The 25,904-nt window shown below is 37.7% G+C and overlaps 1 protein-coding gene across 1 annotated transcript in view; it reads right to left on the bottom strand.

Moving 5' to 3' along the window:
- Positions 1-25,904, bottom strand: part of MGAT4A (alpha-1,3-mannosyl-glycoprotein 4-beta-N-acetylglucosaminyltransferase A) — a 99,912-nt gene that overhangs the window by 11,802 nt on the left and 62,206 nt on the right. The window contains exons 5-12 of the mRNA XM_029231367.1: positions 14,882-14,928; positions 13,982-14,095; positions 12,157-12,232; positions 7,126-7,240; positions 5,881-6,011; positions 2,515-2,622; positions 2,206-2,399; positions 323-401 (exon numbers count right to left, since the gene is read on the bottom strand). Coding sequence (XP_029087200.1) covers positions 323-401; positions 2,206-2,399; positions 2,515-2,622; positions 5,881-6,011; positions 7,126-7,240; positions 12,157-12,232; positions 13,982-14,095; positions 14,882-14,928 — 864 coding nt within the window. The remainder of the gene's footprint in view (positions 1-322; positions 402-2,205; positions 2,400-2,514; positions 2,623-5,880; positions 6,012-7,125; positions 7,241-12,156; positions 12,233-13,981; positions 14,096-14,881; positions 14,929-25,904) is intronic.

The raw sequence follows: 25,904 nt of genomic DNA, 5'->3' as shown, positions 1-25,904 counted from the left end.
CTACATTATTCAACAGGCATTAAAACTGCATGGTATTTTGGGACTCAAAATACAAACAGCAAGTAAACATTAAAGTAAAATAATGATTATTTATTTTCCCAGTACAAATGTCCAAGTTACTTTCCAACAGGAAACAAAATAAAGGCTCTTTCTATGAAGGCAATCGGGACAATATACCAGGTGTTCCATATTGCCAAAAGAAGTTGGTATTACTCACCACTAAGGTCCTGCCATCATGAGAATTTCTTAAACAGGAAGAGCCTCAAATCAGGTCTATTAATATTAGTTCTCAAGGAAAATTTAGGAGAAAAAATAGTCATACCTTCAAAGGCAAAACTTCTACAGTTGTGTTGAGCAGAATATCCCCTGGATGTTCCTGGTTGCCACTATGGAACAAATAACTGAAAAGACAAACATAAAAATAAAAATATAGTCAGACTATCCTCCACAAAGGTTCAGAAGGGGGCCTTACCTCAGAATAAGGTTGACGACGCTAAAGTCTGTAGTGACTGCACATCATATGTCCTGAATAGTTGCAGGGAAATTAAAACCTAAGGGGGATGCAATAGCTCCTCTATCAGAGGGGCATGTTTGCTGCGTAACAATAATGTACTTGACAAAGAAAATAAAAGATGACAGTGTTTTGTTGCTGTTGATGCAGGCATTAAAATGCTTGTGAATCACTTGTGACAGAGTATATTGGATAATATATGATATAAAATTACATGTAGACCACGATCTCAAAGTAGAAAGTGCACACAGTTACCAAGAAAATAAAAGTGTCAATATGGTCATAATGGTATCCTTGAGGTTATGATTTTTTTCCTCATTCTTCACACCTTAAAATTTTTGTATAATGAACACATACATTATTTTACACAGAGAATTTTTTTCCTAACACTTCACTTCTGTATTAATAAATACAACTTCTGCTTTTTCCCCTCTCAGCAAATAAGTTATGGTGAAAATCAAATGATCCCTTTTCTCTGTCCTAGGAAGGGTGGGTCTGTGCATGGACTCCAAGAAAATTCTCATATACTGTCATTTTAGAAGAATTGTGTTTCACTAGAAAAGTGCCCTCAGTAGGGGCATTATAAATATCATTTTACAGAGGTTTATTGTAAATATATTTGTTGTTACTAAGTTTGATCTCGAATATATGAGCTCTTTAGCAGATTCTCTGATGGAATTATTTTTATTTCCTAAAAATAAACCCATAAATGTGGTTTGAGGCTGTTCTTGTTGAGGTGAAAGAAGAGTGCTATTTCTAATTCTATGAGGGCTCAAGTGTGGTGAACAATAATACCTCACAGAGCAGAGTTCCACTACACAGTATAAAAATGAACATTAAATAACAACAAAACCAATATTATATACTCATATAAGTGCAAAATGTTACTCAAAAGTATTCTAATATGTCTTGCCAGTGATCTTCCCATTGCTTATAACATTTTTACACTTAAATTCCTCTTTAGAATCAGTTTAGAGTAACAAAAGAAAATAGCATTACATGTAGCTATGCATTGTTTTTGACCACCTTAAACAGAATTATTCCAAATTATTTTTGGCAGATTCTAAAAACCAAATGGCCTTCAAAGGAGAAGACATAACATCACATTCTGGGGATTACATGGAAGTATGCCACAGACAGTCTGGGGAACATACCCCAAACTGAGGAAGGATTGAAGGAATTGTGACTGTTAAGTAAAAAATGGGGAGAAAAAGTCCCAACTTTTGTAAAGTGAACAGAAATGCTGAAACACATAAAAGGGCTTTAAATTCTTCCATGGTGTACTAAAAGCACTGAGTAGCAATAGTCTTAGTCTGTCAAATTTATCATTTCAACCAAATTGCTGGGCCATCCACTAGCTCGCAGCCAAATCTGAAGGGATATTCTAGGATAAGGACGTGAAAACTAATTTGGGATTCTGAGGGATAGTTCTACATAAAAGCATTAAAAATCTATACTAAATATACATTCAGAAATACCAATAGAATTTATCAAACATACTAAATGCTGGTATTATATCTGTAAGCAACATACCCATACTGTTACTGAGTTATACAAAATGTATTTTATAATCCAACATTTAGGACTCGTTGACTGCTCACATGTGTTATATACACCAAAAATTCCGTCATAAATCACATTATGAATAAGAGGTCTGAATTGTAAGACCAAATTATATTTCAATAATGACCTACCTTTCCACATGGACTGGCTTGTCAAATTTAAACAGGACGTAGTCTCCAGCTACTGGAGTTATAGCCCAGAAGAAATCCTCCCCCATATAAGTTTTCTCCAGTGTATGTCCTTGGTAGACCTTCAGAGAAGTAGATACCTCTGCAGGGGGGTTTACATGGATCTTAAGAAGTAATGGTTTCATGTAATCTTTATCCTAGGAGGAAAGACATATTAACAACATACGGCTCATTTATACTTCAGAAGAACAAGGATTATACAGTAGATAACAAATTGTCTGTGCATGAGAAAAATAAAATTAAATCACCAACCGTGAGTTTCTGAATTTTTCCTGTTAGTGAAGAATGCAGACCAACATGTTGGAAAAGGGAAGGTCTGAAGCGAATCCGCAGATTTGCTTTCTGTCGATCACAATGTTTCTAAGTATTAAACGGGAATGTTAGTGTTACATTATAAAGTGAAATCTTGTCCTCCTCTGAAAGATGAGAAGCCCTTCAGAAGGGTAAATATTGAAAAGAAAATCCAGCTTCATCTCATAATTCCAAGTCGTGTTTCTTTAGGGTCCTCTTTGAGGCATTAATAGGTTCGCTACCTACTTGATAAACAGACACGATGAGGAAATTAAAAATAAGCAGACACAATGCGGAAATTAAAAATAAGCACTTCCAAGGGAAGAGTTAAGGATTTAATTTCAACTACCTTTCAAAATAGGTCAATATAGATTTGACTTTTAATGTTAAAATGCACAAACTCTAGAGGTTTGGTTCAAATACACAAAATACCTTTAATTGGATAATATAATGAAGAATTTGCAGATAAGGAAAAGCACATTTTGTTGCATGAAATCAATTTGAAAATGTGAGCCAGCAAGTGGACTACAAGCAAGGACACAACATCAAAACAGACAAATCGGGCTTCCCCGGTGGCGCAGTGGTTGAGAGTCCACCTGCCAATGCAGGGGACGCGGGTTCGTGCCCCTGTCCGGGAAGATCCCACATGCCGCGGAGCGGCTGCGCCCGTGAGCCATGGCCGCTGAGCCTGCGCGTCCGGAGCCTGTGCTCCGCAACGGGAGAGGCCACAGCGGTGAGAGGCCCACGTACTGAAAAAAAAAAAAAAAAAAAAAAAAACAGACAAATCCAACTCAGCACAGTTGGGAGACACCTATGTTTCAGCTCTAAGTGCCCCGTGGCCCATATTTTCGATTATAACCTGCTCTCGTGTGATCATGGCGTGTGGGACCTACAGCCCTGGCAGGACTCTCGTGCGTTCATTAGCTCAGTGCTTCAGGACAGCCATGGCTACCTTGTCATGCTTTTATAAACCCTTTCCATTTTCAATGACTTGTATAAGTTTTGGGCCCAGAACATACTGAAAAAGACAGATGTATAAGACATTTCCACTTTGAAAGACCTCCAATTATTTCCTGGGTGTTAAAATGCCTAATTTTTCTCAAGAGGTTTACTTCATTAGCATTATTGCTAACAGGAGAGTAGAGGTGAAATTGTATATTTTATTTACACAAATAAAACACTCAAGTGGAAGAAGAGGGAAGGTAAGGGAGGGAGAGGACAGGGGAGGAGCGAGGAGAGGGGAGGTGGGACGGTGGAGGCGAGAGAGGATGAGAAGCAGCAGTGCCTGACAGCGAGCCCGCCACTCAACACACAGGCAACGAATGACACATTCGGGCCCGAAGAGTCAAAGCAGGTCCATAAACCTTTGGAAGAATGTGTGAATTTTTTTTTTTAAAGTAACATTGGTTTATAACATTATATAAGTTTCAAATACACATTATACTTCTACTTCTGTATACACTACAGTGTTCTCACCACCAAGTCAGTTTCCATCCATCACCATACAGTTGACCCCCTTTACCCATTTCACCCCGCCACTCAGCCCCTGCCCCATCCCGTCTGGTAACCACTACTCTGTTCTTATAACTACGTGTTTGTTTTTGCTTGGTACTATTGGTGGGAATGTAAACTGGTACAGCCACTGTGGAAAACAGTATGGAGATTCCTCAAAAAACTAGGAATTACCATATGACCCATCAATCCCACTTCTGGGTATTTATCCAAGGAACACGAAAACACTAATCAGAAAAGACACATGCACCCCTATGTTCATCACAACATTATTTACAATAGCCACGATATGGAAACAACCTAAGTGCCCATCAACGGATGAATGGATAAAGATGTGCTGTGTACACACACACACACACACACACACACACACACACACACACACACACAGGAATACTACTCAAACATATAAAAGATGAAATCTTTCCATTTGCAACAACATGGATGAAACTTGAGGGTATTATGCTCAGTGAAATAAGTGTGAATGGAAGGGTCTCCCAGACCACTGTCAAAGGGATGTGATTCTGGAGCCAGCAAGTATGTGGTGACAGCTTCCGTGACATCCTAGTGGAAGCAGCTGAAAAATTACAGGCCATAGAAAGAAGGGTGGAAGAATGTATCTTCATGGTTTTAATTTTTACTTTCAGAGATTTTCACCTCACAAGCTCACTTAAGAACCTAACCACCATATTAGATAAAACTGCACAGGACCAATTAAAGGCAAGTGTGTTGTACAAATGTAAAGATGACATGAATTGTTCTGTGTCCTACAATAAAAATTCCTGTAAATCACAAAGAAAATACAGGTAAGGGCTTACATCATAAAAATGAGTTGATCGAATCGATTTATATGTTCAGTCATTTTTGGAAAGCTGGTACTCTGCTATTTCGCTACACACCATGATTTGCTCTAAGAAAGTGGTTATTTTTAAAAGAGAGAGAAAGGACACCTGAAGAGGGTGTCCTAAAAACTAACTGGCAGATAGGATGATCAAACTGTTCTAGGGAATATAAGGTCATGAAATCAAATTAAATGTTTATTTGTGAGAATAAGTCAACACTATAATGACATATGCTTATAATAAAGATTTCCTTGTTATTACATGTCAAAGTGACTCATTCATTTTTAAGAATGTGTATTCATATTTTATTTATGCTTACAGCCAACAATTAAAAATTTTTTTCCAGAGATACAATTCAAATTAGACAAGAAAAACATATTAATTTACTTTCTACAATAAGATTTCAATGGAGATAACTTAATATTTGAATAGTCCAAGCAAAAATCATTGTTTACATACTTACCTGTCACCAACATCCCAAAGGTCAGCATATCAGCATGAACATTGGCTTCTTACAAGTAACACAATACAAAAAAGGTACACTTTTGACTTGTCATTGTTTTGGTATAAAATATGACCTCCATTCTATTGCTTATATCCAGGTGTGCTGGGGTCCGATATTGTCCCCAAAGTATTTGAAAAAAGAAAGCTGACAGAGGATGTGAAGCAAACCAAAACAACTCCCCCCGACACAGGACAGATACGGCCAACTGCAAGGAAACACCAGAGCCTCAATAAACATTCATCAGCAATTTAAAGAAAGGTGCGCTTCACTGACTTAAAAGTCCCTCCAGAACAGGAACTTCTTGTAGTTCTAGAAAGAAGGCAAGCACTTACACTGGTAAGTGGAAACACTGTTTTCTTTCAGCTACCTATTTAACTGTTCGTTTACAACATCTGGTTCCCTAAGAGTCATCACTTTCACTAAAAACATAAAAGAAGCCTCTTCTACCCGCATAAGAAATTAACTTACTGCATCTTTTTCAGGGTTGCAGACTTTCACCCACAGAATATGGTCCAAGAGCCAATCAATGGGTTTCTCCTTATAGAACATGAATATGAATTCCACAATTAGAGTGAGGTCTGGCGCTTGAAACATTTTACCTGAAAAGATATTCCCAATCAGTAACTGTAATAAAGAAGCCAAGCAACAAAATAGCTTAAATGAGTGAAATCCATACAACAAATACACTAAAGCTTGTGCTTTCAACTATAAATCGTTATCAATAATTTCCCCACCTGTCTTATCAAAAACAAACTTGCTTTAGCTAAGTTTACTTGTCACCTGAGTATTAATAGAAGTAGGTACTGAACTCCTAACTTTCTCCATTACAAAATCTATCATACAATTACTAGCTCAAAGGATTCAAGAAGCAAGCTGGAGATTTTTCCTTCATGTCTTATTAAAATTCTTCCCATAAAAAAGGAACTTAAGAGGTTTAAGTAAAAAAAAAAAAATTAACTAAATCAATAAAAGCAAAAAACAAGGACTCCTGAATTTTGTCTTCACTGAAACCTTCACAAATAAAGATGTTTTTTGAGTCTTAAATTAAGTTTTGAGATAAATGATCAACAAGATCAAAGCCCCAGCCTCTAATACTTACAGATTTAAAGCATTAGAGGCAGCGAAATGTTACTCTCTGGGGTGTTTTTTAAGACCTATAAATTTCCTTCAACCTTCAACTTTAAACGTATTCTCTTTAGTTGGATACTTTAGGAATTTTAATGAAAAAAAACTTTAAAAATAAGTACCCTTGCTAGTCCATGAAAGCAACACATGAATACAAACTAATGACTGAACAAGAACTTCATGTACTATGTCAAATACCAGGAATTCCTATTAGAAAACCACTAGCGCAGGACTCTTCTTAAAAGAACTCCAATCTTGCAAAAGCTCTGGGCTTTAAAACAGGAACTCGAAGTGTCCGAGAAGGAACCAGACATGTTCCCCAGGACAGTGGTTGGCTCTCTGTGGACATGAAAAGCCAGCAGGGCTGCCCTGCAGAACTCGAGTAAATATTACCATCTTAGAACTCTCCAAATACTATTTTGGGTTGACTTTCAACATTTTATACACAGAAGTTCACCGAAATTAAATTTTCTCAAAAGCAATCCATTTCCAGAGGAAAAAAGACAACTTTAAGGTAAAAAAAAAATAGTCTAAGATTCTAAGTCACAGTTATTTCTGAAAAGTAAATAAATCTAAAACTTTTCTTACCAATGAAGCCCAGCTGGGAGAACTCAAGTATCATCCATTCCTCAGAAGAAAGTTGAAGTGCAAAATTTTTTATGGTGTTAAAGTAATTCTGTTTGACAATAATATCATCTTCAAGCTAAAGAAAGTTGAACAATCATATTAATAAATCAGAAAGAGAAGGAAGATTTAAAGAGAACATTCTTTACTACAGAAAAACTCAAGCACACTTTTATAATGACAATCAAGGAAACAATGGTCAAAAACGATGAAAATATAAAAATAAATTTTAGGACTTTCCTAGCAGTCCAGTGGTTAAGACTCCACGCTCTCAATGCAGGGGGCACGGGTTCCATCCCTGGTCAGGGAAGATCCCACATGCCACGTGGTGTGGCCAAAAGATATATAATAATAATAATGATAAAATAAAAAGGAAAAATTATAAAAAATAACTAAAATAAATTTTATTAAAAGAAAGCAAGGAAAATAAAATGGCAGATGCACATAGCAAGTAACAAAACCACTCCCTTACCATGGGAAATAACAAAACCACTCCATGAATTACTCCTTTTGGTCCTTTTATGGCTCCCAACATGATTTCACACTATCCTGTTTTCTTTTCAAAGGAAAAGAATTTTACAGGCCTTTTAACTTTTTCTTTTTTTTTTTTTTTTTTGCTTTTTACATAATACATGTAACAAGTCAAAAAAAGAAAAAAAGCTAGCAGCTCTCCTTCTCTGCCCTCCACCCTGCTAGTAGAAGTGACCAATGTTCAAGGTTGGGTGTGCACCCACTGGACACCTTCAATATGGGCATACAGCACAGGTAGACCCATACCTACCTTAAGGTTCCCACCACCTTTACATTTTTATTAAAAAGGGATCACATTATGAAACTGGTTTTTTTCTCTTAATATATCATGAATATCTTTCCAGGTTAAAAAGTATATATTTAAAGCATTCTCTCTAGCAGATTCATACTATTCCCTGGGATTGATGGACAAATCATTCACCTGCTCACAGGCAGACACCCAGGTTGTTTCTCATTCTTTGTCAATGCAAACAATGCTTACACTTCATATCAGTGCTATTCATTTCTGTAGGATGGGTTCCTAAAAGTTCTCTTTTTATATTTTAGAAGGTACCTTCAAAATACTTAAGAAGCTGTAGCAACTCAGAGCGCCAGTTAACGCCATGTGCTCTGCCATCACCACGTGTGTTACTGGAATGTTTACCAGTTCAACAGGGAGTTGACAGAGACCAGAGATCAAGAGCATCTGCAAAGACTTCCTCCCCAAATCTCCTTTCATAAAATTTTAAAGTCATAAGATGTTTTTTTTTACATATATACATTATTTTTTAATATTCTTTTCCATTGATGATTTTAATATCATAAGAAAACTCTTCCTTTCTTTTTTTTTTTTTTTTTTGGTACACGGGCCTCTCACTGTTGTGGCCTCTCCCACTGCGGAGCACAGACTCCGGACGCACAGGCCCAGCGGCCACGGCTCACAGGCCCAGCCGCTCCGCGGCACGTGGGATCCTCCCAGACCCGGGCACAAACCCGTGTCCCCTGCATCGGCTGGCAGACTCTCAACCACTGCGCCACCAGGGAAGCCCCTTCCTTTTCTTAATGACACATTATCATTTCTAGTTATCTGCAAGTCATTTTCACTTATTTTAGTATTTAGATTTTTTCATGTGTTTAAGTCCTATAAGCTTTCTTCCTATCTGTGAAGAAACAGTAGCAATATTTGGAAAGGTATGATTTTGACTCACCCAATATCTACTGAGCTTTGATTATGTTCCAGACACAGTACTAAACCCTGGGAACCCACCAGTGAACAGAAAAGACAAGTTTTACACCCTCAGAGATTGTAGGGAAGCCAGAGGGAAAACCAGACAAAGCACAAAGCCCCGCTGGCACCTAACCTTGCTTTCCCAAAGAAGAGATGCCCACACTCACACGCAAACATTGGCTGTGGACGCCCAAAGGAAAGATGACCCCCAATACCAGGTACTTCCAAGTTTTTCCAGTAAGTAGATTAAAAAACAAGCTTGGAATAGAGATGCAGACGTAGGGAACACACATGTGGACATGGTAGGGGGAGCGAGGGGGGGATGAATTGGGAGATTGGGATTGACATATACACCATGTGTAAAACAGATAGCTAGTGGGAACCTGCTATATAGCGCAGGGAGCTCAGTTCGGTGCTCCGTGGTGACCCAGATGGGTGGGATGGGGGAGTGTGGGAGGGAAGTCCAAGAGGGAGGGAATATATGTACACATAGAGTTGATTCACTTCGTTGTATAGCAGAAATTAACACAACATTGTAAAGCAACTATACCCCAATTTAAAAAATAAAAACAAGCTTGGGACTGATTTAAATATACAGAAGTGTAGGTGAAATAATTAAATGCCTACTTAAAATTTAGTACACTAAATTTGGTTACCACCAAAAATGTACATTTTTTTATATTAAATTAGAAAAATTGCTTTCTTCCACTCTCACACTTCATCAAACAACTTCACTTTTTAAGAAACTTTTAAAGATAACTGTAGATTCATATGCAGCTATAAAAAATAATACAGAGACCCAACAGACCCCCAATATACATCCTCCAATATAATTACAGCACAATATCACGACCAGGAAATTGACTCTGATACAATTCAACCACATTATTCAAATTTCACCAGTTTTACATGCACTCAGTTGTGTGTAGCTGTGTGTCTGTGTGTTTAGCTCCATGCAATCTTAACACGTGTACATGTGCAAGAGCACTAGTAGAGCTAGGACACAGATCAGTTCCATCACAGGGACTCTCATGCTACCCTTTACATCCTCAGCCACCTCCCTCCTTTCCCCCCATCCTAGCCTCTGGCAACCAAGAGTGTTCTCCATCTCCATAATTTTGTCATTTCAAGAATGCTGTATAGGGACCTCCCTGTTGGCGCAGTGGTTAGGAATCCGCCTGCCAATACAGGGGACACAGGTTCGATCCCTGGTCCGGGAACATCCCACATGCCGCGCAGCAACTAAGCCTACACGTCACAACTACTGAGCCTGTGCTCTAGAGCCCGCGAGCCACAACTACTGAGCCCTCATGCCACAACTACTGAAGCCCACGCACCTAGAGCCCGTGCTCCGCGACAAGAGAAGCCACTGCAATGAGAAGCCCGTGCACTGCAATGAAGAGTAGACCCTGCTCGCCGTAACTAGAGAAAACCCGCATGCAGCAACAAAGACCCAACACAGCCAAAATAAATAAATAACTTAAATAAATTAATTTTTAAAAAAAGTCTTGGGTAGGATACACCCCCAACATATGCAATCTTGAAGTCATGTCCCTGGGATAATTATGAAGTCTGGATTACAATACTTTGTACATCATAATGAACTCACTGAGAGAATTCTATACATTATGTAAAGACCTGAAGGTAAAGCAACTCCCTCTTTTCTGAGGCATAATTTTTGGGCAAATAGGGTAATTTTAAGAATGTTCAGTGGATCCATATGTGAAAGACCTGAAAAGCTGGTAGCAATCTTAATGACCAACAATAAGATCATCGTGATAGCTGAATAGTACTTCCAGAAGCCATTAAAAATTATACCAATCTATAATTACTGGCATATAAAGGTGTCTACAGTATGTTAAATGACAGCAAAACAGGCTTTAAGACAGTATGCACACTACACTCCTGTTATAAAAAGGGTTGTATTAAATAATATGTGAAAAACATAAATTTTAAAGAACAATGCCTGACACATGGTAAGTATGCAATAAATGTTAGTTCATAGCAGCTGTTATTGTTATAATACATCATATATTGACCCTGCTTAGGGGAAGTTTTCCTTACCATCCTCTTTCTTAACCCCCATCCTTTTCTCAATTTTTAAATATTAACTTTTCCTACACTCCCCCCAAAAGGTTTAAGGTTCCATTAATTCTTCCCTTGGAGGAAAATTGGAAACAAATTTTAAAAGTGATATAGCTACACTTTTAAATTCTCTCTATAAAGTTCTTGACCATAATGTAAATATTTATATACTGGCCCTAGAACAAAGAGCAAGGTTCAACTACCATAATATTTGGTATACATTAAAATAAAATGCTATGAAATTATTATCTTAAAACTAAAATCAAACTTCTCTAATGTATTTAGAGGAAATGTACTACCTATATCTAGGATACTGTGTTTTTTTATATGCACAGCTGTTGCATCCTGTTATAGACAATGTTGCACTCTATCATCATTTCCATTTTCCATCCTGTGAACCAAGGAAGGGTTCACGCACACTTGAATGCAGCTGGCTCGAGGTACAATGTCAAAGGAGACAAAGCCTGCCCTCAAGAAGTCCACCTTCCCATGTGATGTCAGCCTCTTTTCTTCCTTCTCTCCCTCCCCAGCCCCTGCCAACAGCTGCTTAATCATGTCCTTCCTGTTCAGGGACCAGGGCTGCTTCTTGCCACTCTCATCCAAACATCCACCCAGGAAAGGATCTAATAAACTTTTTATACTGGAAAAAAAAATAATTGACAGGCTTCGTGTGCCATATACCCCTCAGGGGTATTTGCATTTTGAACAAGGGATAAAGACGTTTGGTTAAAGAAGTGAAATTCCAGTGGTGAAATTTAAGCTTAAAGGTTTGAAAGAAACAAGAGCTTCCTAGAATTATTTAAGTTGCTGCCTACCTGGCTAACTTAAAACCCTTATCATGATGGACTTACTGTTTTAGCCATGCTGCTAAAAGTTGCACCATTAGAACTAAATGTCAACTTTATTATCTTCAGTACAAATGAAAATGTATTGAAGTGCACAAAACAACTATTTACCATAAGACCACCAAAATAATCATGAGCTAAAACCAGCGAGTGGAACTGCAGAGCCCATGTTCTCAGTGATGTGATCAACCCTTCTGCTCTGGCATACTGTTATGATCTTATATATTTTAGAGGGTTTATGCTTTCAAAACTTCGTTTTAATGAAAATATACCCTTCATATTACTTTTCCTTTAAAAGTGTGAAAAAAAAACCAAACACACACTTACCTGGATGTAATATGTGCCCTTTTCCTGAGCATACATCATTAGAAAACAATAATCGAGGTTTTGCTTTGTTCTCCATCTGAAATAAAAATTTTCAAAAAAAGTTAGGGACTTCCCTGGTGGCGCAGTGGTTAAGAATCCACCTGCCAATGCAGGGGACACGGATTTTATCCCTGGCCCGGGAATATCCCATATGCAGCTGAGCAACTAAGCCTGTGTGCCACAACTACTGAGCCTGTGCTCTAGAGCCCGAGAGCCACAACTACTGAGCCTGCGTGCCATAACTACTGAGGCCCACACGCCTAGAGCCCGTGCTCCACAACAAGAGAAGCCAGTGCAATGAGAAGATCGCGCACCGCAATGAAGAGTAGCCCCCGCTCGCCACAACTAGAGAAAGTCTGTGCGCAGCAATGAAGACCCAACGCAGCCAAAAAAAAATAAAAATAAGTTAGGAATCAGACTCAAAGTTAGCAAAATAAGGTTAGATGTATACTATTTTATAATATATAAAATATTTTATAATATATACATATGCAATATATACATCACATATTGTATACACGATATTATATATATACCCAATGTATAGTTATGTATTAGAAAGATAGGTGGATAGATAAATAGATGGATGGATATCACACATAGAGGATATATCCACTTAGGAGAGAGTGAATGAGAATTCACTCTTCTCTAATGAAGGCTTTATCGAAATATATTCTCAAAAACACTAATCCTCAAGGTGTCCTGAGGAAAAAAGGAGTCTAATGTCAAGGAAGTTTGGGAAGAACACATATTCCTCTTCTAGAGACGTATTAGTAATATTAGAGGCATTTAAACATTCAGCAGTAAATACATTTGTTGAAAAAAAGTTTTTAATCCAATATTTTCCAAATTTTCTTGACCACAGCCCCCTCTTCCAGTAATATCTTAATGTCTCTAGGAACTAGTGCTTCACATACAGGTAAAAATGCTTTAAAAACCCAAAACATCATATTACAATTTACAATATGAGGGCCTGTTGGTGAATTCTTGGCAGGCTACAGAAACACACTGACCAATGTGAAAAAGAGAAGTGGTTTTTCTAAAAGCCAGCTTCAAAAAAAAGCACACAATAAGATAAAAGCTTTGAACCACTAAGTAAACTTCTCCAGAAAATACCTTACAAGCTGATATGAATTTATTGAGTCTATCCAGAGTTTTTTTCAAACAAATTCGATCCTAAATTTTTAAAATAACATTATATTTACTGAGAGATAATTAACCAATTATAGGGACAAATCTGTTTTTGTGACAAATTAACAACTCAAGAAATACAATAAATCTCTTCCCAACACAGTGTTTTTGTCCCTTTTTCTGGTTATAGGCAATCCCAAAATAATGCCAGTATCTCTTAGCTTACTTTGTCTTTAATAACAACACAAGGAAAGTTTCCCTTTCAATTTTAGAGATTCAGAGATAAATAAATTCAATTGACTAATGATTTTATTGCAATACAATTGTGCACAAGAGTATTATTGTTTTTATCACTTTTATTGGATCTGTTCTCATTTATGTTACATACAGACATGAGATTTCTGTCTGGACTAACTTTTGAGTTATACTGAATATACTCTTAAGAAAAGTTATAACAACACAGAGCAGCACGGTTATAAAATTCATTAGATTTACCAAATTCAACCTCTCATCAGAAACTCCACATAATTTCCAATAAAATAATCAAAAAGTCATTAGCTCTCAACTAATTAGCTCAACCCTAAAATGAGTTAAGCTTCGATAAACAAGGATGACATTTATTACCTATTATACTCACAAGGGTGCACAGGCTTACCTTATTCTTTCTTTAGAATCTCCAAATGTCTCCTTTAAGTTTGTCAAGTCAGGATAATAGCTTTCAGGAGGTGATATTATTTCCACCAAGCCAGAACTGATTTCTTTAGAAAATCTATCATGAGAAAGGTTGGCTGAGTTATTTAAGTTCTGTGGGATTTTATATCTTAACGATCAACTTATATGTATAACATAAAAATACATTAAAAACAATCTCTGGTTTTGGCATATTGATAGACAAAGGTAGAGCCACATTATCTTAAACAAGGACCTTTGCTTCTCTTTTGTCTTTCCTTTTAAAGTAAAAGATATGTCTTTTGGGGGCAACAAGAGATACATTTCAATGAAGAAACCCATATCAGGATTAATTTCATGATACTGCTCTTAAAACTACAAAGGCAATATTATAAAAACTAATGGTATCCGCAACTTACTAAGCTGTCCATCTGTTATCTGCTATGTGCCCCACTCACAATAAACTGTTAATAAACCTTTGCAGATTTTTAGACATAGTTTAGCACTGAGGCTTGAAACTGCTACCTGACTAGCTGCCCTGACAGCAGAAATTTTTTTTCTTGCTAAACAGGGGGTGAAAGATTTAAGTGATCTCATATGACTCTCTATTCACTGTCTTCAAGATAAAAATTGTTGTTTGGTAGCGTTACATATATATGACATTCAAGTCTTTTCCAAAATGAAATACACCAATGTATCCCATCAGATAACTTGATATATATACACATACTTTATGATAATATAAAAGACCAATGATAGGTGGTCCAGTGAACACTGAACTCCACAGAAAAAAATGAACTGTAAAAGAAGGTGTTTTCTTTTAGCAAAAAGCCAAGAGATAATAGTAAATAGAATATTTTCATTTCCATAATTAAGAAGAACTTACTCTTTCTCCAGGTTGGCTACAACACCATTTACATAATCAATATCTGTCTGGGAGAGAAAAAAACAATTATACCAACATTCATGTTTTTATACTTTTACCTTTATATTTTATTTAACTTTTAATTCTGAACTCAAAATTAAATAAATGATGAAAACATTCATCGAAAACATGAAATTTTCAGACAGCTTATGGGATTTGCACTTCTGTATTCTACTGTATTGCACTGCTATATATCGCTGAGTACTAACCAATACGATAAGCAGATTCTTAAGTTTTTATTGTTTTCAATTGTCTATGTTCAATTCAGTAGAAAAAAGTGAGCACAGAAACTATTTCTACTTCTTCTGCAACATCCAAACGGTAAGTAGTGAATAAATAACAGATGCAGAACGCTATAGGGAAAGATTTTTCCACTTGGAATCATAAAACCAAGGTTCCAGATTTGCCTCTCTAGCTACTGGCCTGTACAATCTAAAGAAAGTCACTCTCTGAGCCTCAGTTTTCTATCCTATTTAAAGAAAAAGGGCGGGGGGAGGTTTGGGAGGAAATAATACCTCAGACACTATGACATTACATGATAAAGCTATGTAATAAAAAGCAGTGTTATTCTGTATTACTGTTATTTTATTATTAAGCTGATAATGAGAACCCAAGTCAAGAGTACTTTAATCAGTCAGAAAAAAACGTTTATCAAACCTGTGAACTTCTAAATTATATATACAAGTGGAGAGCCAATACTCCCGACCAATTTTAACTACAGTGACAACTTAAAATGCTCAACTGTTAGAAAGAATCAACGACATCTCTAGTACAATCTATGTTATAAAGACTGCGAAAACACTTAATACTTGAGGAAGATAAGCTTTATCTTTTTGGTTTGTTTTAACACTGGAAATTACAAAACTACTGAATTATAAAAAGTTGTTTTAGAGGAGGCTTTTTGGAAAAGTATTTTAACTTTAATTTCTGTTAATTGAAAGTAATTCCTATTTTAATTGTTAAAGATGTAGGAGTGAGACAACTTATTAAGATCATATCCTTCAAACTCTTAAAGAACTATGGAAACACAACTAGCACACAGCTCAAAACCCTCCGTCCTTCCCCTACGTAAACCCAAACACATCCTACCATTCATCAGGCTATGATTTTAGAGAACATAATCAAGTCTGGTTTATATAACCTTTAATGAGTTTAGTAATACCTGAAATTCAATTTGATAAGCATTTATTGAGAGCCAGTGATTTGCCTAGCCAGGAAACAAGAATACAGATGAACAAGTCCAGCTCCCTGTCCAGTAAGCTATCCAAGAGGGCGGCCAAGAAGAATAAGCTTATGTGAACATAGATCTATTATGTAATATATAATAAAATTTATGAAATGCAAAGTGATCCATATCTAAAACTACACATGATCCTTATGTTGCATGCTAACTGACGCAACTAGCAAAAGATTCACTTAAGCGACGGTAACTGGTGTCACCATTATATACCAGAAGCGATCCTACCTGCTATCAGCCAAGGGAGTGGTTGTGGGGCTCCTCTAAAGAAAGTAAACATGTAACTGGCCTGGAAACACACAGCCAGGCCAGTCTTCGTCCCCATTCAGGCCTCTACTTGCCTCTCCCCAACTCTTAAATGTTGGCCATAAGACAGGAAGTCTCTGAGATGTTGGGGGCTTCACTGCTTTAAATTAAAAGAACGCTTTTTCCTGAAATCTTTTTTAAAGGTCTGTGGGGACTTTTTAAAAGGTACTATTTTTGTTTTTATTTCCATTTCTCTAGGAGGTGGGTCAAAAAGGATCTTCCTGTGATTTATGTCATGGAGTGTCCTGCCTATGTTTTCCTCTAAGAGTTTGATAGTGTCTGGCCTTACATTTAGGTCTTTAATCCATTTTGAGTTTATCTTTGTGTATAGTGTTAGGGAGTGTTCTAATTTCATTCTTTTACGTGTAGCTGTCCAGTTTTCCCAGCACCACAAAAATAAAAAAAATGGGACCTAATGAAACTTAAAAGCTTTTGCACAGCAAAGGAAACCATAAACAAGATGAAAAGACAACCCTCAGGAGAAAATATTTGCAAATGAAGCAACTGACAAAGGATTAATCTCCAAAATATACAAGCAGCTCATGCAGCTCAATATAAAAAAAAACAAACAACCCAATCCAAAAATGGGCAGAAGACCTAAACAGACATTTCTCCAAAGAAGATATACAGATTGCCAACAAACACATGAAAGGATGCTCAACATCACTAATCATTAGAGAAATGCAAATCAAAACTACAATGAGATATCATCGCACACTGGTCAGAATGGCCATCATCAAAAAATCTACGAACAAGCAATGTCAGAGAGGGTGTGGAGAAAAGGGAAGCTCTTGCACTGTTGGTGGGAATGTAAATTGATGCAGCCACTATGGAGAACAGTATGCAGGTTCCTTAAAAAACTAAAAATAGAACTACCATACAAGCCAGCAATCCCACTACTGGGCATATACCCTGAGAAAACCATAATTCAAAAAGAGTCATGTACCACAATGTTCATTGCAGCTCTATTTACAATAGCCAGGATATGGAAGCAACCTAAGTGTCCATCAACAGATGAATGGATTAAGAAGATGTGGCACATATATACAATGGAATATAACTCAGCAATAAAAAGTAATGAAATTGAGTTATCTGTAGTGAGGTGGATGGACCTAGAGTCTGTCATACAGAGTGAAGTATGTCAGAAAGAGAAAAACAAACACCGTATGCTAACATATATATGGATTCTAAAAAAAAAAAGTTCTGAAGAACCTAGGGGCAGGATAGGAATAAAGACACAGACATAGAGAATGGACTTGAGGACATGGGGAGGGGGAAGTGTAAGCTGGGACGAAGTGAGAGAGTGGCATGGTCATATATACACTACCAAATGTGAAATAGATAGCTAGTGGGAAGCAGCCGCATAGCACAGGGAGATCAGCTCGGTGCTTTGTGACCACCTAGAGGGGTGGGATAGGGAGGGTGGGAGGGAGGGAGATGCAAGAGGGAAGAGATATGGGAACATATGTATATGTATAACTGATTCACTTCGTTATAAAGCAGAAACTAACACACCATTGTAAAGCAGTTATACTCCAATAACGATGTTAAAAAAAAAAAGGTAATATTGCCCTCCAATTCTGAGAACATATCTGTGAATCTATAAATGAGATATGTATATTCTTAGGGTATGTGAGTGATAATGGTTGGGACAGGTGGGAAAAAGAGTAGACATACATAGCAAAAGAAGAAAGAGTATTCCCCCCAGCCCCCGGAGAAAGCGTCTTCTTCATGGTTAAGTAAAATTAAATTTTTTAAATTAAAACTAAAGGATTTATTAATACATAGTGAAACATGGATGAACCTTGAAAACACTGTGCTAAGTGAAAGAAGCCAGTCACAAAGGACCACACATTTTATAACTGCACTTATATAAAATGTCCAGTATTTTAAAAATACCTATAGAGACAGAAAGTAGATTAGTGGTTGTCTAGGGCTGGAGGGAGAGCAGTATTAATGGGTAATGGCTAAGGGGTTCAGAAATTTCTCTTTGAGGTGATGAAAATCTTTCAGAAATTGATTAAGATGATGCCTACAGAACTCTGGCTTTAAATAGGTGAGTTGTATGTTATGTGAATTCCAAAAAATAAATAAATAAATAATCAAAAACAAAAACTAAGAGATAGAAAAAAGTTAAATGTAAAAAAAAAAGTATTTCAGATTGTGCATACAGAACTATGGGTCAAGCAGCTTCTCTTAGGGATGTATAAGGAAAAGTTTAAAAAGCATAAAAGCAGGTTCAAGTAAGTCACTGATACTGACACCAATTCATCAGCATAGAGTCATATACACGTAACAATTCATCAACATATACACTTGGCTTAAGAATCAATTTTACCAGTAGTATATAAATTAGATGAAATGACAGTAATAAATTCCAACCTTTACTCTAAATCAATAATTTATAAAGTCCAACTGGAAAAGAAATAATTCTTTGCCAAATGTCACGGCAGTCAGGAAACTGTAACAAAGTCATATGATTTCAGGGAAACTTTCAATTAAGATCAATATATAAAATAACACATCACTTTTGAATATGCTATAGCTGTTGTGTTCAGTAATACTGCAAAGAACAAATACGTGAAATAGAAATCTGAGTGAAAAGATACTTTTAGAAATAAATCATAGAAATTTATTTCTAATGGCCCAATGAATAAAACAGAAAGTTAGAGGCAACCTCCTATGAAAGATAAACAAATGTTACAAATGTCAGAAACTTTAAAACAGTTACCAGTTGTAAAACAGTTACCCAGATGAAAAAGGAAGACATTTTAAGCACTAGATCAAAAAAGAACATAAAATTAAGAGGACTGAATTTTAAATAACTTGAAGGTAAAAACTGATTTTTAAAAATGTCCTTTATATGTAAATTTACTATCTTCTTTCCAATCATTTCATTCCACAAATATTTACTTGGTGTCTACACCATAATTGGGGATATTTATATCTGTATCATATCCATATCATCAAGCTCTGAGTTTAGATTAGCAAGTAAAATAGACAAGATCTCTGCCTTGTGAAATTTAAAATTTATGGAAGATGCAGTCCATAAAGAAAACCAAAATTTATATATATATATATATTTATAACTGAATATTTATTAAGTGCTATATAACTAGTATGCAATAATAGAGGAAAGGAAGCAACCTATTTAAACAGGACAGTCAAAGAAAGTCTGAAGATTTGACATCTGAGCCCAAATCTGATACATATTTCTATTCAAATCGACAAAAATAAACAGAAAATACTAAAAGGAATATTGTAAATTAATTGATATGTTAATTAGGGCTTTGCCTTTGCCCTTAGACAGGGTATATGCAAGATAATCCACTGGAATAGATCATAGCGTAAAATTTTCTATTTTGTATATATTTTAGAGGGTATAATATGCTATTATTATAACATGTACAGACTGGGGGGAAATTGCAGATTTCAGTGAGATGCTGAGCAGGAAAGCTGGGCTTGCACTGCTGTACTGGAAAAGACAAGTCCTGGTGAGACAGGAAGGTTGAATTAACCAAACAGGCCACCAAGTGGTCACTGGAAATAGGCCATAAAAATAAGGATGGGGCTTCCCTGGTGGCGCAGTGGTTGAGAGTCCGCCTGCAGATGCAGGGGACACGGGTTCGTGCCCTGGTCCGGGAAGATCCCACATACCGCGGAGCGGCTGGGCCCGTGAGCCATGGCCGCTGAGCCTGTGCGTCCAGAGCCTGTGCTCTGCAACGGGAGAGGCCACAACAGTGAGAGGCCTGTGTAACGCAAATAATAATAATAATAATAATAAGGATGATATCCACCACCTTTGCTGGTTATCTTCGAAATAACCTCTGATGGCTTTGTATCACTCGGTTGATAGCTCTGTTCCAAGTCTTCCCTATCCTTGTTCCTAGGGGCTAAATTTTCTTCTAGTTATGGGTCACTTTTTTTTGGGCTCCTTGGCATACTGGTTAACAATACCACTTTTTTATTTGATACTGGACATTACAAATGGACACTGCTGAGTGTCTTGATTTTGCTGTCTTCTTTTAGAAAGCGCTGAGCTTTATCCCAGCAGACAGTTATTTGTGGATCCATTGATCCTTAAAGGCCTCTAAGCTTTGCTGGGGTGGGTTGAGAATAACCACTTCAAGGGTGACCACTTCCTTTGGCGTCTCTACTGAACGCCCTGGGTTATCACCAGGGGCCTACCGTTCTGGCTGGTCAACCTCATCCTACATGAGCAGAGGGATATGGTCAGGTTACAGCTCCCTGATCATCCTTTTTCCAAACCTGTGGAGCTTCACCCTGTGTATGTGGGTCCCCACCCAACAAAGACTCAAAGGCACCATCATTTTCTGTTCAGCGTCTCTGTTCTGAAACTCTGTTCTGCAATTTCCAGCTGCTCTCTTCGGGATTCCCCTTCCTGCAACGTGATCTGGAAATATCTCCAGGCAGAAAGTTGGGACAATCGTGGTGCTCATTTCTCTCTCTCAGGGAATCACATCCTGCACAGCCTGCTGTCCACTGTCTGAGAACAACTAGATGGTATATTTTGTCTAGCTTTTTAATTGCTTATAGCACGAAGGTAAGTCCAGTCCTTATTAACTCCATCATGGCTGGAAGCAGACGTCTTTTTTTTTGCGGTACGCAGGCCTCTCACTGCTGTGGCCTCTCCCATTGCGGAGCACAGCCTCCGGATGCACAGGCTCAGCGGCCATGGCTCACGGGCCCAGGCGCTCCGCGGCATGTGGGATCTTCCCAGACCGGAACACGAACCCATGTCCCCTGCATCGGCAGGTGGACTCTCAACCACTGCGCCACCAGGGAAGCCCGAGAGGTCATTTTTATATAGTAAAGAACCAATGAGAATTCCAGAAAGAGAATGTGTACAAGTGACAAATCAAAAGGACTAAAATGACAGGCCTGTGCCAGAATGGAGCTGGCAGCTCATAATAAATTTTGTTTCCCTAGGGGTCCAAGGAAAAGCTATTCCTATACACCTAGTGCTTGGTTTTAAGGTTCTATAAATTCAGTGCAGATGTACCAACAAAGGCTAACAAATACCACAGTTAGCTTGTAGTTTCTAAAATAGTCAAGCTGTTCAAAGATAAAAGTAAGAAAGTGGAAGTGAAAAGGACACACAAGTGAAAAAAAGAAACCTACTTCTTCATTTTCAGTATATCTCTCATAGCCTTTCTTCCTTTCCTTCTCCTAACAGTCAGCTGATGCTACAGCAACAGTTCTCAAACTTTTGTGATCAGAACCCATTTAGTTCAAAATATGTTCCTAGTTTGATGACTTCTCACGACCTCCAAGCCTAGCCTGGATTATTACAAGTTTTCTAAGTAGCCTCCTCGCTTCTGCCCTTTCCAAAGCAGCCACTGTGATCCTTTTAAAAGATGAGTTATACCAAAAATGCATAACTGCAATCTAATCATGAGAAAACATCAGACAGACCTAAATTGAGACATTCTACAAAATAACTGACTAGTACTCATGAAAAGTCTCCGAGTTCATGAAACACAAGAAAAGACTGAGGAGCTGTCAAAGACAGGAGGAAATTGGACTTCCTGGGTGGCACAACGGTTAAGAATCTGCCTGCCAATGCAGGGGACACGGGTTTGAGCCCTGGTCTGGGAAGATCCCACATGCCACGGAGCAACTAAGCCCATGCACCACAACTACTTAGCCTGCGCTCTAGAGCCCGCGAGCCACAACTACTGAGCCCGCGTGCCGCAACTACTGAAGTCCGCGCGCCTAGAGCCTGTGCTCCACAACAAGAGAAGCCACCGCAATGAGAAGCCCGCGCACTGCAACAAAGAGTAGCCCCCGCTCGCCACAACTAGAGAAAGCCCGCGCGCAGCAACGAAGACCCAACACAGCCAAAAATAAATAAATAAATATTTTTTAAAAAAGGAGGAAATTAAGGAATCAGAACAACTAAATGTGGTGTGACATTTTGGATTGTACACTGGAACAGATGACCTTAGGTGGAAAAACATGGAATGTGAATAATGTCTACAGTTTGGCTAATAGTATTATATTAATGTTCATTCCCTGGTCTTGATTATTTGGCTACATAAGTTGTTAACATTAGAGCAGTGAAGGGAATACTCTGCATTACTTCTGCAACTTTTCTGTAAATCTAAGTTATTTCAAAATAAAGTTTTTTAAAGTGCCTTCAAAGAAAAAAAAACGTTAAGTCAAGTGTCTTCTCTACTTGAAACCCTCAAATGGCTTTCCAGATTAGCAGTTCACAAGACAGACCCACTCCCTGTTTTCATAAAGTTTTATTGGAACACAACCCCATCCTTTCATTTACGTGTTGCTTCTGGTGTTTTCGGGGCTACTACAGCAGAGTTGAACAGTTGCAACAGAGACTGCGTGGCCTGCAAAGCCTAAAATATGTCATGTGGCCCTTTACAAAAAAACTTTGCCACAGTTTCCTGACTGAGAGTAAAAGCAAAGTTCTCATGATGGCCTGTAGTGTGCTCAGTGAACTGGCCCAACCTACTCCTCCTCTGCCGACCTCCTACTGCGAAGCCCCTCACCTTTTCTGCTCCAGCCACACAGGCGTTTCCTTGCTGTTTCACAAAATGTGCCCAGCAATGCTCCCACGTGAGGGCCTTGGCACATGCTGTTAGTCTGCTTGGACTGTGCAACTGTTGCACCCTTCAGGTCTTTGCCCAAATGTCCCGACTACTCTAATAAACCATCCCTTGGCAACCCTGTACTCCCTTTCTTATGTACTCTGATTTATTCTCCATAGCATTCTCTACCATCTAACACATCATACGTTTGTTTTTTATCTGTCCTTCTCTACAATGTAAGCTTCATGGGGTAGAGGCTTTTATTAGATGATATGGCTAACACCACTACATCAGTAAATATTTGTTGAATTACAAGCAAGTTTTATAAGATATTATATATACATATACATATATATGTGTGTGTATATATACACTTTCTTCCTGACTGGCATTTCTGTGGTTTATAACCAATGCATAAGTAAACATCTTAAAATCTACCTTCTAAAAAAATTACAGGCCAAAAATACTACTGAAGCACCAAGACAGTAATCTGTGATTTAAAATCAAGAATAGAAACAACTAATAACTAGACAGATAATCAGTAAGTCTGCAGAAGACTTGAACAACACTATCAACCAACTTGACCTAACAGGCATCTATAAAACACTCCTCTCGACAACAGCAGAATCCATTCTTTTTAAACCACATGGAACCTCATCAGGGTAGACCATACACAAGTCCATAAATAAGTATTTATAAATTTAAAAGGTCTGAAATCATGCAAAGTTTATTCTCTGACTACAATGGAGCTGAATTAGAAATCAAACAAGAGAAGGAAGTTTGGGAAATACACAAATAGATAAAAATTAAACAACACATTTCTAAATAAACCATGAGTAAAAGAAGTAATTACAAGGGGATTTAGAAAGTATTTTGATCTGAATGAAAATTAAAACTGACATATCAAAATGTATGGGAAGCAGCTAAACTGGTACTCAGAAGGGAGAGTTAGAGCTCTAAACTGCCTATATTAGGAAAAGAAACTCTCTAACCAATAATCCAAGTGTTCACCTTAAAAATATAGAAAAAGAAAAGTAAACCAAACTAAGAGTAAGCAAAAAGAAGGAAATAGTAAAGAGTGGAAATGAATGACATAGAAAAATAGAGGAATGATAAACAAGGTCCTACCATATAGCACAGGAAACTATATTTAATATTCTCAGATAAACCATAATGGAAAAACATATGAAAAAATGTATATATATATAACTGAGTCACTTTGCTGTACAGCAGTAATTAACACATTGTAATTCAACTACAGTTCAATTAAAAAATTAAATAAATAATGAAAAATAGAGAAATGATAAAGTTAATAAAACTAAAAGTTGGTTTTTTTTTTTTTCTTTTTTCTTTTTTTGCGGTACGCGGGCCTCTCACTGCCGTGGCCCCTCCCGTTGCGGAGCACAGGCTCCAGACGCGCAGGCTCAGCGGCCATGGCTCACAGGCCCAGCCGCTCCGCAGCATGTGGGATCCTCCCGGACCGGGGCACGAACCCGCGTCCCCTGCATCGGCAGGCAGACTCTCAACCACTGCGCCACCAGGGAAGCCCTAGAAGTTGGTTCTTTGACAAGATCCAAAAAAAATGATAATAAACTGAATAGTATCACCAGAAGTTTTTCTACTTTACCTGACGGCCAGCCAGCTGGAGCTGAAAGATCTCACTGGGGGAGCGAGTGGGGAAGAGAAAGAAAGGAAAGTGGCGGTAGGGGTAGGAAGAATGAAGACAGGAGACTGCTGTCTAGCAAATTAACCTTGAGGAACTATTGGACTCTCAGCCATGTGCATATATAGCTAATAAATATTTTTTTCAAAAGGAAAGACAAGGGTACAGAAAAAAATATTCCTGTGTAATGGCAGACTACAAGTTAAGGGCACGATCCACTGTCTAATGGATTTTTAAAAGATTTTTAATATCCTTCAGTACCTTCCTCACTTTAGTTCAACGAGTAAAAGAATACTTAGAATGAAATCTGTTCTTTTGCCTCTATTAAGAAAGATGACAAAAAGGTAAGTATGAGAGTTTGAGAAAACGTTAAGTACAGAGAGGGCGACTGTTTCTGAGGCTACTGTACTTCCCAGGGGCTTTGGGGTGGAAAAGGGTTCCAAAGCATTCAGGTAACTAACCCCTGGCTGAAAGCACCACTAAAGGGTCTAACCAGAAAGGACTAAACCACTCATACAGAGTTCACCCAGGAACACAGCACTGACATTACACACAATCACCAATGAGAAACAGTCACAAAACTGCAAACTCCATTTTCAGTAAGACCAAAATTAATAACCAAAATTCTCAAACTCAAAAGGAATCCAGTTTGGTTCCAATAACCCGAGGTAATGTGCAGAACCATGCAGAGCAGTTATAGTTGCAGGAAGCAGCCCGACTCTGTAGCAGCTACAAAGACATGGTCTGATCAAGGAAAAAAAACAAAACACATACACACACACACAGTTAGTCTGGAACACTACCCTGTCCCTCCTTCAATCATGATTCATAAAAAAGGAACCAACACAGCAGCTACAGAAAAACATAAGAAAAAAAGGAGAGCTTCAACAAAAGCTATGAACAACAAAAGCTACACTTGACAGCAACAAAATAGGTGAGAAATTGTGACCAAATATCTCCTCAGTAATTGAAAAGAAAAAACACCCCATTGAAGCAGTTGCTGTGGTGAAGCAATTCCAGAGAGCAGAAATGATTGTAATAATTTTAAAATATACATGGAAATGCAAAAGATCTAAAATATCTAAAGCAATCTTGAAAAGAACAAAGTTGGAGGACTTAATCCTACCTGTCTTCAATACTTCAAAGCTATAGTAATCAAGATAGTGAGGAATTTGCAGAAGGATCAATGCACAGATTAATGGAACAGAA

The sequence above is a fragment of the Monodon monoceros genome, unplaced genomic scaffold (assembly GCF_005190385.1).
Source record: "Monodon monoceros isolate NGI ecotype Baffin Bay Population unplaced genomic scaffold, NGI_Narwhal_1 Super_Scaffold_19, whole genome shotgun sequence".
NCBI lineage: Eukaryota > Metazoa > Chordata > Mammalia > Artiodactyla > Monodontidae > Monodon > Monodon monoceros.
This window is presented reverse-complemented; position numbering and strand designations above follow the sequence as displayed.